This window comes from Capronia epimyces, assembly GCF_000585565.1.
Source record: "Capronia epimyces CBS 606.96 chromosome Unknown aczIQ-supercont1.2, whole genome shotgun sequence".
NCBI lineage: Eukaryota > Fungi > Ascomycota > Eurotiomycetes > Chaetothyriales > Herpotrichiellaceae > Capronia > Capronia epimyces.
Genome location: NW_006912905.1, coordinates 1,925,068 through 1,938,831, shown reverse-complemented (window position 1 = coordinate 1,938,831; position 13,764 = coordinate 1,925,068). Strand labels below are relative to the sequence as shown.

The 13,764-nt window shown below is 52.1% G+C and overlaps 5 protein-coding genes across 5 annotated transcripts; 4 read left to right on the top strand and 1 right to left on the bottom strand.

Moving 5' to 3' along the window:
• Nucleotides 1–306: 306 nt before the first annotated feature.
• Nucleotides 307–913, top strand: A1O3_02513 (uncharacterized protein; the record flags this gene model as incomplete). The annotated part of the gene is made up of 4 exons (XM_007732653.1): nucleotides 307–476; nucleotides 537–586; nucleotides 685–770; nucleotides 819–913. 3 exons carry the CDS (start codon nucleotides 307–309, stop codon nucleotides 759–761), a joined length of 297 nt encoding a protein of 98 aa, XP_007730843.1. The 3' UTR covers nucleotides 762–770; nucleotides 819–913.
• A 53-nt stretch (nucleotides 914–966) lies between these two features.
• Nucleotides 967–1,839, bottom strand: A1O3_02512 (uncharacterized protein; the record flags this gene model as incomplete). The annotated part of the gene is made up of 4 exons (XM_007732652.1): nucleotides 967–1,097; nucleotides 1,162–1,245; nucleotides 1,304–1,426; nucleotides 1,491–1,839. The coding sequence occupies 4 exons, from the start codon at nucleotides 1,837–1,839 to the stop codon at nucleotides 967–969; spliced, it is 687 nt and encodes a 228-aa protein (XP_007730842.1).
• Nucleotides 1,840–2,597: 758 nt separating this feature from the next.
• Nucleotides 2,598–8,638, top strand: A1O3_02511 (proteasome activator subunit 4; the record flags this gene model as incomplete). Its single annotated transcript, XM_007732651.1, has 3 exons — nucleotides 2,598–3,046; nucleotides 3,104–8,516; nucleotides 8,576–8,638. 3 exons carry the CDS (start codon nucleotides 2,598–2,600, stop codon nucleotides 8,636–8,638), a joined length of 5,925 nt encoding a protein of 1,974 aa, XP_007730841.1.
• A 704-nt stretch (nucleotides 8,639–9,342) lies between these two features.
• Nucleotides 9,343–11,984, top strand: A1O3_02510 (V-type proton ATPase subunit A; the record flags this gene model as incomplete). Its single annotated transcript, XM_007732650.1, has 2 exons — nucleotides 9,343–11,575; nucleotides 11,638–11,984. The coding sequence occupies 2 exons, from the start codon at nucleotides 9,343–9,345 to the stop codon at nucleotides 11,982–11,984; spliced, it is 2,580 nt and encodes an 859-aa protein (XP_007730840.1).
• Nucleotides 11,985–12,297: 313 nt separating this feature from the next.
• A1O3_02509 (large subunit ribosomal protein L40e) lies at nucleotides 12,298–13,279 on the top strand (the record flags this gene model as incomplete). The annotated part of the gene is made up of 3 exons (XM_007732649.1): nucleotides 12,298–12,440; nucleotides 12,726–12,906; nucleotides 13,082–13,279. 3 exons carry the CDS (start codon nucleotides 12,298–12,300, stop codon nucleotides 13,277–13,279), a joined length of 522 nt encoding a protein of 173 aa, XP_007730839.1.
• Between the last annotated feature and the right edge of the window lie 485 nt (nucleotides 13,280–13,764).

The window sequence follows — 13,764 nt, the reverse complement described above, 5'->3', positions numbered from 1 at the left end:
CCCAATCTGAATGCGAGTCCGTCGTGTTTTAAAGTCAACATCACCCTACATCTCTGGTCACACCTCGAGTAGAGTTTCATAACCCTAACCCTTACATCTGTGAGATCTGGTAAGGTTCTACTAATTATATGGAATATTTGCCTTTCGGAGACAGCATTAAGGTTCATTATATCCGAAGCCTTCGCGACTCAAGCAATGGTAAATCTGCTCGGCGCTCCCGGCGCGCTCACCTCGTACACAAATTGTCCCAACAAGTTCAAAAAAAAAAGACACAGACACATCGATTGTTCTGCGGTGTGCATCATGATGGGTGTAAGACTGCTCGGGCGCTATACAGTTGTCCCTCGGGACCTGTTTCGGATCAGCGCTGGATCATTGACCAGACTGCGTGACAGATCGTTGCGGCCTGGCGCTCCTTCTTGGGATGTTATGACCATCGATGGAAAGGTTCAACCACTGGGAATGACCAGTGACTGGTATCAAAGTAGGATTCCGCATCCATTTCAGATGGTTTAACATACTTACAGGGTGACCAGGGCCCAATGGTGCATCTTTGCGACCGAATACGAAAACTCGGCAATCCCTGGTACGCAGCTTTCGGGCTCCTGTGGTATTGATATACCATATTCTTCAAGGTCATTTACCACCGGACGTTACTTTTGCACAAGTACTAACAAACTATAGGCACAACTCTCCCTGAGGATCTCATTCTCATACATGAGCGAGGCGAACATTATTCTTTACAAGCCAGTCGTGAATGACCTTGGACGGTAAGAACCTTCAGAACTGCGTGCATCGCAAAATCTCACCCTTGGTAGAACTAAATTCCGGAGTTACTTCCTTTTTGAATGACGAGGCCATCCGCATGACTAAAAAAGAATGGCATGCCAAATTTCCTACCAGGACGGACTAGTAAGAGGAGAGAGACGACATGGTAGCGGAAGTATGCATCTTTCAGTACGGATACTAGAGCTCAGTCCAAATATGGGGCTCTTCATCAGGAGTGGCATCGGCGAAAGCATTCTTCTGATACCAGTCCCCAGCATCAATAATTGTTGCATAGGCACTGTAGAATTCATCAAGGTATTCGTTCAGCTCTGGACTGGCTTGTCAGCGCCCAAATGCATCGTAATTGCGAAAGGATATGGGGAAGAGTCTGACCGGCCAATCTCCGAGGAGGGATGGGCTCTAACGCGAATTGCGAGTCTTGTTGAAGGAGTCGAAGTGACTGTGGAACCATGGTACCTAAGTGTTGTGAGCGCTCCAAACCCGTATCTTGCTGAGTTTACTCTTCTTGCTTTACCTTTAGCCAATCGAACAAGAATGGGCTTGCACGATTCGTCTTGTTCAAAATAAGCATCAAAAGCATCTCTGGTCAATTCCTGCATAAGATGAGTGTTGGGCATAAAGATCGCTCCATTGAACACTGCAATTCGCAACGGGGTCAGTGGGTTGGATAGGCCCCTCGTATCGAGTCTAGAGATACCAACAAGGTTCTTTCAGAGACAATCCAGTCTTGACAAGTCCATCCCGGTCTAACTGAGCTTCGTCGATCGGTATACCCACGCCTTCTGGATGAGGAGCAACAAGATTTGAGCGTGGTCCTTGCTGAAGACGATATATAGTTGCAGGAACCCGTGTCAGAATCGATATGCTGGCGAAGTTGCGTTTTAGATTCCTTGGGTGCCCGCGCCGAGGTCTGAAGCTTAGCAATCTTGTGATGAACATCTTTGGAGATTCTCTTTGCTCTTTGCAGAAGAAAAGAAAGGCAGCAGGCGTCTTCAAGCCTTTAGAGAATGAGTATCCGTATGGCGATACGACTGAGACACAGCTTGCCATGAAAGCTCGTCTCGGCGAACTTGCCTGACACGGCTACAAACTTACTAGGCACCTAGAGGATCTGAGTGATCGCTCACCCGGCCTGCGCGAGCCGGGTGAGCATAGGGAGGCCGCCTTAGCCCTTAGGCATCACCCTCCCCTATCCGGGGTGAGCTGCGAGCAGATTTACTAGAGTTGTTCTACACACAGAAGACAAGGCGGATTCGTGGATGTCGCAGACGAGTGTAGAGTCTCACACCCTACATCTGTGAGATCTGGTAAGATTCTGCTAATTATATGGAATATTTGCCCTTTCGGAGACAGCATTCATTATAGCCGAAGCCTTCGCCAAGCTTCCTATGCGGCCTGGGAGACTCACTCAATACAATGTCGCGTGTAGGAGTGTAGGAGTGAAGCAAACAGAATTCCAGTTGCCGTGAACACTCTATCTGCCTCAAATATCATCGTCGCAGTCCCTGGAAGACTCGACAGTATTGCTTCGGTCCATCCATCTCGTTGTGTCCCTCCCAAAGTCCCCCCGACCGGTCCTCCGCAGGCATAAACGTGACGTAGCAAGGCTGCACCGCAGCTTGCTAAGCGCCTCCTGTCGAATACGACTACGTTGACTGCCTGATTCCGTGCGGCTATTATCACGACCCGAAAGGCTCTCAGAGTCCTGGCCTCGCTTTCAACCGCTCGGACGGCATGAGATCGTCGAAATAGCCCAACTTTACTTTCTCCCCGAACCCCAATGAGTCCACGAGTGTTACAGCCGAACAATGGAAAATCATAGACAGCATCTGGGGGAGCTGCTAGATGGCATTCATAGCAAACATGGTTTGGAAACCTCAAGAGCCACATCTCCCGCGGGCACGGTCGTGATGGATCAGTCACAAATGACGGACGTTGACCACCGAGTCAAGCGCAACAGGCCACGAACGTTTCCATATTTCAGCACTCTGCCTTATCCCGTGGAAGATGAAGACCAGAGACAAAAGAACCTGTCCGAGATACTCAAACATCTCTACATTGCTATCCAGGCCAGTGATTTCACCCCGGGGGCGGTGCACTGGACCAGGGAACTCCGCAGTTGGATGGCTCTCAAGTTTGATCCGACCAAAGAACAACGCGTGAAGCTCGTCCAGCTGTACTATGAATTGGCTCTGGCTCCTGGCATTGACTCGGCTGTGGCCGAGCGCTTTGCCAGCATGTTCATGCTCCTCACCAAGTACGTGGTTTACTGGCACAACTGACGCCGCAGTCCACCTTGCTGACGCACTTGCAGGCGAAAGCATTACTTGCGACCTCTCAAAGATCTGACCCTAGACTGGCGGCCCCTCTACAGAGAACTGAAAGTATTTGTGCTGCCAAGCGAGTCTGGGCTCATGCAGACAACCAGTTTGAAAAGAAATATCAAGACACTCACCAAGATCGCCTCGTTCGCGCAGCTGTACTTTGACCCCGAAGATATTCCTGCCATGCTGGAAGAGTTTCTCCCCCATTTCACCATGTCCTCTGCCGAGGGAGCTTTCGTGGTGATAGGATTGCTCAACATACTACTGCCAACCAGTCCACCACCACCAAACCGCTCCGACCTGACCCCCCAACAATTCCTTCCCACACTCTTCCATTTGTGGTCGTTACTCAATCGATCTCGGACTTTGGATGTGGCATGTCTCGACCTCTTCTCTCGCCTCGCTCGAGACGCGTTGCCCAGTTCAAGCGTGGAATTTTCTGCGTGTGGTATCTTCACGCCAGAACAAACAACTCTGATCTCAACTGCAATTCTGCGACTGCTTGAGATCCCTGTCGGCCAGTCGACCTCACCATATAGTACCCTGGTCGATCTGTCGGCTGGCATGGGCATCCTACTCGAGCGAGACTCGCGGAAACATCCGGTGTCCCATCACATTGCTCGCTGGTTCGTCATGTCGCTTTCGCCAGCTTGTCTGACGGAGCAGACCTCGGTCCTGTCGCTCCTCGAGACATTGATTCAGGCTGTCGAGACCTTCTTCCACCCTTCCAATTCGGGCTCTTGGACACGGACTTTGGCGCAGCTGGTCTTCTATCTGGCGGATTTCTTTGTCATGCGCTGGAACCGAGAACGAAACGGGGAGATGGAAGTGCCCGAAGAGCGCAGACTCAACGAGCCTCTCCGAAAGCGGTTCGTCTTGTGTCTGCGAGAAGTGATCTTCATGGGCATCTACGCCAAGAGTGGAACTGCCATGAGTTACTCCTTGTCCACGCTCCAAGCGCTCGCGTTCCTAGAGCCAGATCTGATTCTGCCCGGTGCGCTCCAGCGTATTTACCCGTCCATGCAGGGGCTGGTGGAAGTGCATCGGACGATCTCGTCTTTGCGGTCTCTGCAGATTCTCGCAAGAACAATGATCAGGACCAAAGGCTACCGTTGTCACATCACAGCTTTGCTCGGCCTAGCACTTCCGGGCATCGACGCCAATGATTTGGAGAAGACGTTGTATACCCTCTCATTCTTCGCCAATGTCTGTTACAATATCCCTTTTGAAGACCTTTCCGAGGGTCGTGATGATATCCAGGGCAATATGTTGGCTATGGAATGGATCACAGGTGAAATGGAGCGCATGGAGCAAGAAGGTGGCAGTGTGGAGCTCAGCTACGCCACATTGAATGAAAAAGATGAGGAAATGATCCTCGCATCATCCACCGCGGGCTTCAGCGAGTTCGTCAGCTCGTTCTTGGGCAGGGTCTTTACTCTCCTCGAGAATTTGCCGGACGCAGCCAGGGTCCGGAGCGGTTCTCCTGAAGAGAACATCGTCAACACCTTGCCAGCGGCTTTCATGCCGTTGCTGGCTTCCCTCTCACCTGATTTGTACGACTTGGCTTTGAACAAAATCGTTGACTTTGTCGCAAACCATGTAATACACCAATCGCGTGATGCTATGGCGTTCATCTGCAACTGCCTATGTAAAGTCAATCCGGAGAAGGCATTGGCCAAGTTCGTCCCCGTTTTGATCGGCTCCATCCGCGCAGAAATCGATGAGAATGGTGCTGGCTCAACCAGAAACGCGGCATCCGACGTTCTTCCCCGAGATAGGGGCTTGGTCTGGAGCATCAGCATGCTGAGCATGTGCGTGGTCCATGTTGGTTCGGCTGTTCTGAAGTACAAGCAAGAACTGTTCGATATTGCCGTTTATATGCAGCAAAAATGCAAAGGCATGCCGACCGTGCACGTCTCGAACTATGTGCATCATCTGCTTCTCAATCTCACGGTCACATACACTGCTGACTACGCACTCTATGAACCGGAGAGGACTGCCAACGGCATTTCTGCAGATCTTTGGGGGTTGGCGGAATCACCATCAGCCGTCAAGCCGAAGTGGCATGTGCCCGACAAGGAGGAGATCGACTTCGCCGTGGAGCTTTTCCAGAATCAAGCCGAGAGTGCTCTCAAACATCTCACAGGTCTCATTAGAGGCACGTCAAGCATCAAGCGCGATGGGAGTGGCAAAGAATGGTCGGATGAAGTCTCAAGAAACCTCGTCTTGCTCCGCCTCCTGCTCGCCGGAGTATCTGTCCTTTTTGATTCCAAGGGCGTGAATGAAGGACTCACGACGACTGCAGCAGGCGTCGATGCCGACACTGCAATGTCACAAGCGAATGGTCATGCACCCGAAGAAGCCGATGACTCCACAGAGGCGGACGCATCTCTCGACGGTACTGATGAGACGTCCATCAAACCGTCTTTTCAGTATCCGGCCGGCCAGCTCCTCAAACCAGAGGATGAGAATTACAAGTTGATCCACCGGCTTCGACAAGATATCGGTCGTGTGCTGCACGAGGTGCATGAGTTCTTGACACGAGAAGGCGAAGATGATGTGTCCTCCTTTGCCCCGCTGTATACGGCATATCGGTCATGGTTTGTCGATGTGGGAATTGAGAGATCGGCACATGTTCTTGACAGAATTACCCGCCTTTTACATGCGGACGAGCAGCCGTACAAAGTTAGTGGCGTGCGCAAAGATTACCCCCGTTCCATCCTTGTGCGTCGGGCCAATGTCTACCACACCCAGAGACTGCGACACAACGCGGCACCCCGACCTCGGTCTGAACTAGACGAACAGCTCTTGATGGACCTGGCAGGGTCAGCTGTGTCATTGTACACCGAGGTCCGTCGAAATGCGCAGAGTGCCGGAGAGTCGGCTCTCAAGGTGGTCTTTGGGGCTCGTCTCTTCATCATCCCGCCTCTCCTGACTTCTTTCCAGAAGGCTGTGGAGAAGCACGACTTTCCTCGGATCAAAGGGAGCCTGTTTGCGCTCTTGTTTGGAAGTCTAGCGAAGACAGTGGGCAGGCACTGGAAGTATACTCCGGTGGTGATTAGAACCTTTATCGAGGCAAGTACGGCGGATAAGCCTTCCATACAGAGGCTGTGCAGCGGGGGTATATTCCAGATCATGGATTATGGACGTCCCGGCGACCGCATGGCTATCATCGACCGAACTGTTGTTGATTCTTTCACTCCCGACGAAGACGTGGATGGCACAATCTCAAAGAAGAAGGCATTTATTTTGAGTAAACGCGCCAACATCGAACGAAAGAAGACAGAGTTGGCCGAAGAGCTCATCGAAATGGCCCGCGTCTCACACTGGAAGAAAGCGACCCGCGTTGCCACCCTCGTCATGTCGTTGGGTATGCGGTTCGACCACATATGTTCTGACAATATGATCGACCTGATCACTCGTGGAACGGTGGATCCTCATCCTGGACTGCGTGGACTGTACTCCCAAGGCCTGGTGGCTCTATTCACCATGACCGATGTACGAGCAGTTTGCAATCATGACTATGCGAACTATATCCAAGCTCTGCAAGAATTCCCTGCAAAGGTCAAAGTGCCAGTCCATGTGGAGGAAGACGGGTGGACGGACAATTTTTTGAAAGCCTTCTCTCAGCCCGAGACTGACGTGTACATTGACCACGATTATCCTGGCTGGCTCGTTTGGTCAAAGTTCATGCCTGGCTATAAGTCCAACGTACAGAAGGACATCTTGTACGATGAACTCGAATGGAAGAAACGGACGGTAATCGGCAAGCTTCTGGATCGGGATTGGTTTGTGAAATTCTTCAAATACCTGAAACAAGAGCCCCGAGACCAGTCTGCCGACAAGTTCCGCATGGCTAGTGCGGCTATGCTGACCTATGCGTTTGAACTCATCATCAGGGACGGTCTCGCGGTCGCCACGTTCGATGAGATCAAGGAAGAGACCCTTGCCGTGTTTGAGGATGGTACTGATAAACATCAACACCGGGCAACCGCCGAAATCCTGGCCGGGTTGGTCACCTCTGTTATGGACAACTCAATTGACCGGCGGACCATGGTCTGGGAGTTTGCATTCCCCATCATTCAGCGGGTCTTTTCAGATGGACTGACGCCGGAAAACTCGGGGTATTGGACGACGTTCCTCCATATGATCCTCCAAGCCAGGGACCCGCGTCGAGCTTGGCCACTGGTGGAATGGCTCGCGAATTTCCGGCTGGACATGGGCTCTAATGCTGCATTCAAGGAAAGCTCAAAGATACACCTTCTACATCAAGTCATCATGGATGCTGGATGGCATTTCCAACTGGAAAAGCCGATTATGGAGGACTTTTTGCGTCATATCGATCATCCGTATAAAGGAGTCCGCGAAGCCATGGCTCATACACTTGCCACCATCAGTCGCACCAGATACCATGAGTCATTCCGGGACGTCAAAGAACTCATCGCGACGCAAAAGGCAGCGGGCCCCATTGGCGGGCAACCTTATCTACCTAGTAGAGAGTTTGATGAGACGATGCACGAGATTTTCGAGCGACTGGAAAAATGGCGACACGAACGTACACCGGGCCAACAAACCCCGTCGGCATACACCTCGGGAAGCAAGACAGTGTTACTGTGGCTCGACTCAATGCTCTCGTCGTCTGAATGCACGCAGCTTCTCGAGTACTTCCCCGATCTTTTCACCGAACAGTTCTTGCACATGATGGACGTCAAGGAGGACCCAGAGTTGCAGTCTTTGGCATATCATGTGTTCCGGCACTTGCCAAATATTCCTCACCGCATCGGAGAGGACAAGAGACTGATCCAGTCTTTGATTCGCATAGGGAAGACGTCTCCATCGTGGCATCAACGCCTTAGGGTTATGATAAATATGCAGATCGTCTTCTTTAGACACCTGTTCATGCTGTCCGAAGAGAGTAAACAGTTGCTGTTCGACTGTGTCGCCGACATGTTGGAAGATACACAGCACGAGGTTCGTGCGGGTGCGGCTACCACGTTATCCGGGATGATTCGTTGCTCGCCCCTTGACTTACGACTGAGGATGGTCGTCAAATTACGAGATCGTTTCACGCAGACTCTCATCGACAATCCCCTACCAAAGAAGCCCAAACGTCACTTGGGTGGTGTCGCGGCCGGCTTGTCATCGACGCGAACGTCAGGAGCCAACACCCCAACCCCGGAGGCCCAGCGTTTGGTCATAGTCCGCCATGCCGCTGTGCTCGGCCTGGGTGCTCTGATTCAAGCGTTTCCCTATTCCAGTCCACCTCCGCCTTGGATGCCCGATGTCCTTGTGACCTTGAGCAGCAAAGCAGCGAACGACCCAGCAACTGTAGGCAATAGTGTGAAGAGTATCATCAGCGACTTCAAGAAGACGAGACAGGATACTTGGCACATTGATGTGAAGGTATGGTTTACGATCATACAGCTTGATTTATTGGGGGTGAACGTGCTAACTTTTGCCAGGCATTCAAACCGGAACAAATCGAGGATCTCTCTGGGGTATTGTGGAAAAGCTATTTCGCCTAGCGAATGCCACTCCCACGGAGAAGAGTCAACACTAGAAACGTCGACCACTTTGAAGGTCTTGGACATAGCGCGGGCGTTCCGTTCATGGGATTCCTGTGTCGTTTAGACACATCTTCGGCGCTTGCCCGCCTTGAAATCAAATAGCAGACTTCATCTGTGTGTGTGTGTGTGTGTTATCAGGCAGGATACCCTATTGGGGATATGAGGAAAGACTTGTCGTCTGGACAGGGGCCCCTCGGGCATTGCAATCGCTTGGAAACGGTTAGAAGATGTGTCGGGCAGGTATCGAGGCTTCTCTGGTGCCTGGGGCCGTGTGAAAGAAACTGAACCTGAATCCGGGAATTCAAGTTTCGTCTACAGGCCTACGAGCGTCGGCACCTAGGTCAGTATGAAACTGCCGAAGCTGCTCTTCCAGTCCGCCGTAGGTCATGAGTGCGCGTAGGGAGTGAGTGCCTCGCCGCAGATGTGCGTCGTGCTTTAACCGGCTTAGCGTGCCCAGCTCGATGATACATGTACTCGTAGCTGTCCCAGTCAATCATCGAGGGCTCCTCCTTCAGGTGCGGTGGTAGAGCAGCAGGCCTCCATCTTTAGCAGAATCCATCACTTCAACGTGCAGAGAGGCATCAGAGCTTCCTGCTCCCTCCTATACATCCATCTTACCCCCGGCCTGGGCGGCCTACTCACTTCTCAATCACTCGCCCATCATGGCCCATAAGGACACCCTCTTCCGCTCCGCGGGCATGTCCCTGACCCAGCTCTACATCTCCAACGAGATCGGCCGCGAGGTTGTCTCCGCCCTAGGAGAACTGGGTGTCGTGCAGTTCCGAGACCTCAATGCAAATACCAACGCGTTCCAACGTACATTCACCAAGGAAATTCGTCGGTTGGACAACGTCGAACGACAACTGCGCTACTTCAAATCCCAGATGGAGAAGTCGAACATCGGAATGCGAAGTCACTGGGACTTTGATCAAGACATGCTAGCCGCGCCACAGGCCAGTGAAATTGACGAGCTCGCCGAACGAGCGGAGAATCTCGAACACCGGGTCAGCAGCTTGAACGAGAGTTATGAAACATTAAAGAAGAGAGAGGTCGAGTTAACAGAGTGGCGATGGGTCCTCAAGGAGGCCGGGGGATTTTTTGACCGTGCCCACGGCCAAACGGATGATATTCGAGCGAGCGTCGACGAAGACGACGCTCCTCTCCTCCGCAACGCAGAGGCCGAGGAAGGCAGAGTCAACGGCGACGCCGGCCATCAGCAGAGCTTTGCTGTGATGAACATCGGGTTCGTGGCGGGCGTAATCCCGCGTGAGCGTCTGGCAGCCTTTGAAAGAATCCTTTGGAGGACACTCCGTGGCAATCTGTACATGAATCAGTCCGAGATTCCTGAACCGATCATCAATCCTGAGACGAACGAGGAGATCAGGAAGAATGTATTCGTCATCTTCGCACACGGCAAAGAAATCATTGCGAAAATCCGAAAGATTTCAGAATCACTCGGGGCAGATCTCTACAACGTGGACGAGAACGGCGACGTGCGGCGGGACCAGATCCACGAAGTCAACACCCGGCTGAGTGACCTCGCCAGTGTTCTTCGCAATACCAAGACTACTTTGGACGCCGAATTGAACGCCATTGCTCGCTCGTTGGCTGCATGGCTGATTGTGATTAAAAAGGAGAAGGCGGTTTACAATGCATTGAACATGTGCTCCTACGATCAAGCGCGAAAGACTTTGATTGCCGAAGCTTGGTGCCCTACCAATTCCTTGCCCCAGATTCGAGCTACACTCCAAGATGTCAATGATCGTGCTGGACTATCTGTACCCACCATCGTCAATCAGATCAAGACCAACAAGACCCCACCGACCTATAACAAGACGAACAAATTCACGGAAGGGTTTCAGACCATCATCGACGCCTACGGCACTGCCAAGTATCAGGAGGTCAATCCAGGCCTCTATACCATCGTGACATTCCCGTTCCTGTTCGCCGTCATGTTTGGCGATTTTGGACACGGATGCTTGATGGCCTTAGCTGCCGCTGCAATGATCTACTGGGAGAAGCCTTTGCAAAGATCCAAGCAGGACGAACTCTTCGCAATGGCCTTCTACGGCCGCTATATCATGTTGATGATGGGTATCTTCTCCATGTACACCGGATTGATCTACAACGATGTCTTCTCCAAGGGGTTCACCCCTTTCCCGTCTGCTTGGGAGTTTCCAGAGGAAGGACGCCCGGAAGTTACTGGTCACCTAAAGGGAAGCTATCGATATCCATTCGGCCTGGATTGGGCTTGGCATGGGACGGAGAATGAATTGCTGTTTAGCAACAGTCTGAAGATGAAGTTGTCCATTCTCATGGGGTGGGCACATATGACGTATGCCTTGTGCTTCTCCTACATCAACGCCAGGCACTTCAAGTCTCCCGTCGACATCTGGGGTAACTTTGTACCGGGCATGATCTTCTTCCAGAGCATCTTTGGATATCTCAGTTTCTGCATCGTCTACAAATGGTCCATCGACTGGCCCAGCCAAGGCCGAAATCCACCTTCTTTGCTGAACATGTTGATCCAGATGTTCCTGTCACCTGGCAACGTGGAGGAAGGCGAACAGCTCTACAGCGGGCAAGCTGGTGTTCAGGTTTTTCTGGTTCTGATTGCTGTTCTCAACGTGCCAATTCTCCTTTTGTTAAAACCTCTGTATCTGCGTTGGCAGCACCAGAAGACCGCCGCCCAGGGGTATCGTGGAATTGGCGACACTAGCCTGGTCACTCATGCCACGGATCTATCTGATGATGAGAACGTTGAGGGGCGACGAATGAATGGCCGGCCTAGTCAAGAGGATGACGACGAGGGCGCCATGATCACCGAGAACATCGGCGACGACGAGGAGCATGAAGAATTTGAATTCTCAGAGGTCATGATCCATCAAACGATTCGTAAGTCACCTCTCTCGTCCTATGCACTCCTTGTGCCTGGCGCCTCTAACACCTTTGTCTAGATACGATCGAGTTCTGCCTCAACTGCGTCTCCCATACCGCGTCCTATCTCCGTCTGTGGGCGCTTTCTCTCGCTCATCAGCAACTTTCAGTCGTATTATGGAGCATGACGCTTGGCAACGCCTTTGGCATGACCGGTGGGTTGCAGGTGGTCATGATCGTCGTCACCTTCTACTTCTGGTTCGTCCTTACCATTGCCGTGTTGTGCGTCATGGAGGGCACATCCGCCATGTTGCACAGTCTACGTCTGCATTGGGTCGAGGCCATGAGTAAGCATTTTGTCGGCGAGGGTGTTCCGTTTGTGCCCTTTAGCTTCAAATTGCTGCTTGAGGAGGAGCCTGTAGACTGAACAAGGAAGCCTCTGTCCGAGCGAGGATAGATAGCAAATACATAGTGCTAATCTACTAGAGTATTATTATAAAAGTATTCTGCCAGTGTTATGTTTCGTCTTCTGGTCTGATTCATGGACGCCGGATATTGTGCGTCGCACGCTGCCGTCCGTGTCCGTGTCCGTGTCCGCACACATTGTAGAAGCCCAGCCAGCAAGTTCGAGGTTCGGACGTGACACGGAGTAAGTCTTTTTTAAAGCAGCGATTATCTGTCACCTATCTGTGCCAACTCCGTAGTGGTGGATCTCGCATAACTTGCCTTCCAAGTTTGCGATGGCTGACTCTCACGTGATAGGAACTCTTGGCTCCGCGGTCCGCACACTGCAACTTCGCAAAACTCATCTCGCCCCTCTGCCACCGAACCTCGTCATCGAACACCACGAAGTATCCCCAGTGACCAGAAGATCTTGTCAAGAGTAAGTCCTCGAAGCTGTTCCGATGCTCGCGTTCACACTGCTAACTCTGTCACAGTGCAGATGTAAGTTCACCTCTCCACCCGACACGAATTCGAATCCGAATCCGAACACAAGCATTGAGCTCTTCACTCCTGTGGCGAACCTCGAATTTGGTTCCGTTTCCTCAGCCACCTCCGTCCCGTCTTCTCCTAGGATTCTGTCTTGGGAAGAAGAAAAAGAAAAAGAAATGCCATGAACCGCGAGATACGAACGGATCTGGATCGCTGACGAGATATGGACCAACAGCTTCGTCAAGACCCTCACGGGCAAGACCATCACCCTTGAGGTCGAGTCGTCGGATACCATCGACAACGTCAAGTCCAAGATCCAAGACAAGGAAGGCATCCCTCCCGACCAGCAGCGCCTGATCTTCGCCGGCAAGCAGCTCGAGGATGGCCGCACTTTGAGCGACTACAACATCCAAAAGGTACATATCTCCATACACCCCATCCATAGACACCCTGGTTCTGCCACGCAATCGCGGGCTTAAAGTCCGGTGCTACGCGGTGGATTAGATTTGGTTTTTGAATTTTTGGTTTTTGGTTGTTTTTGGTTTTTTGGGGTTTGTGAATCTGTGTCTGACTGACGTTGGTGCAATGCAGGAATCCACCCTCCACTTGGTCCTCCGTCTGCGAGGCGGGATCATCGAACCCTCGCTCAAGGCCCTCGCCTCCAAATACAACTGCGAGAAGATGATCTGCCGGAAGTGCTACGCCCGTCTGCCGCCGCGAGCCACCAACTGCCGCAAGAAGAAGTGCGGTCACACCAACCAGCTCCGCCCCAAGAAGAAGCTGAAGTAAAGGTTGGGCGCGCGCGCGAGTGGCCTTTTTTTCTGGGGTGCCGACTGTCGCGAGGCGAGGCGTGGCGCGAGGCAGGCGTGGGAGATGGGAGAGCGAAGACGAATGTGGCAAGTTCCGGAGTCTGCATGCTCTGCCCTCTGCCCGCACTCGAACACACAGACAGTGAAGGTGTGAGGTTGACAAAGGCAATACGGCGAGAATGGGTTCCTGGAGCTTTAAAGAAAGACAATTAGCTGCTTAGGCTAGATCAAGTCTGTTGTTTTCATGGCATTCCGAATCGCTTCTGCTCCTGCTCCTGCTCCTCCTCTTCGATGGCCTCTGCCCCGGGCATCCTCGACATGTCGTTTTCCTGCTTGATCTATCTATCCGTCCATCCATCCATTTTCGACCTGCCGAAGCAACCACGGTGTAGAGGAGAACTTGGAAAATTTAAGCGAACACGACTGCAGTAATGCTTATGCTTATGTGTGAAGTTGATACCAGGG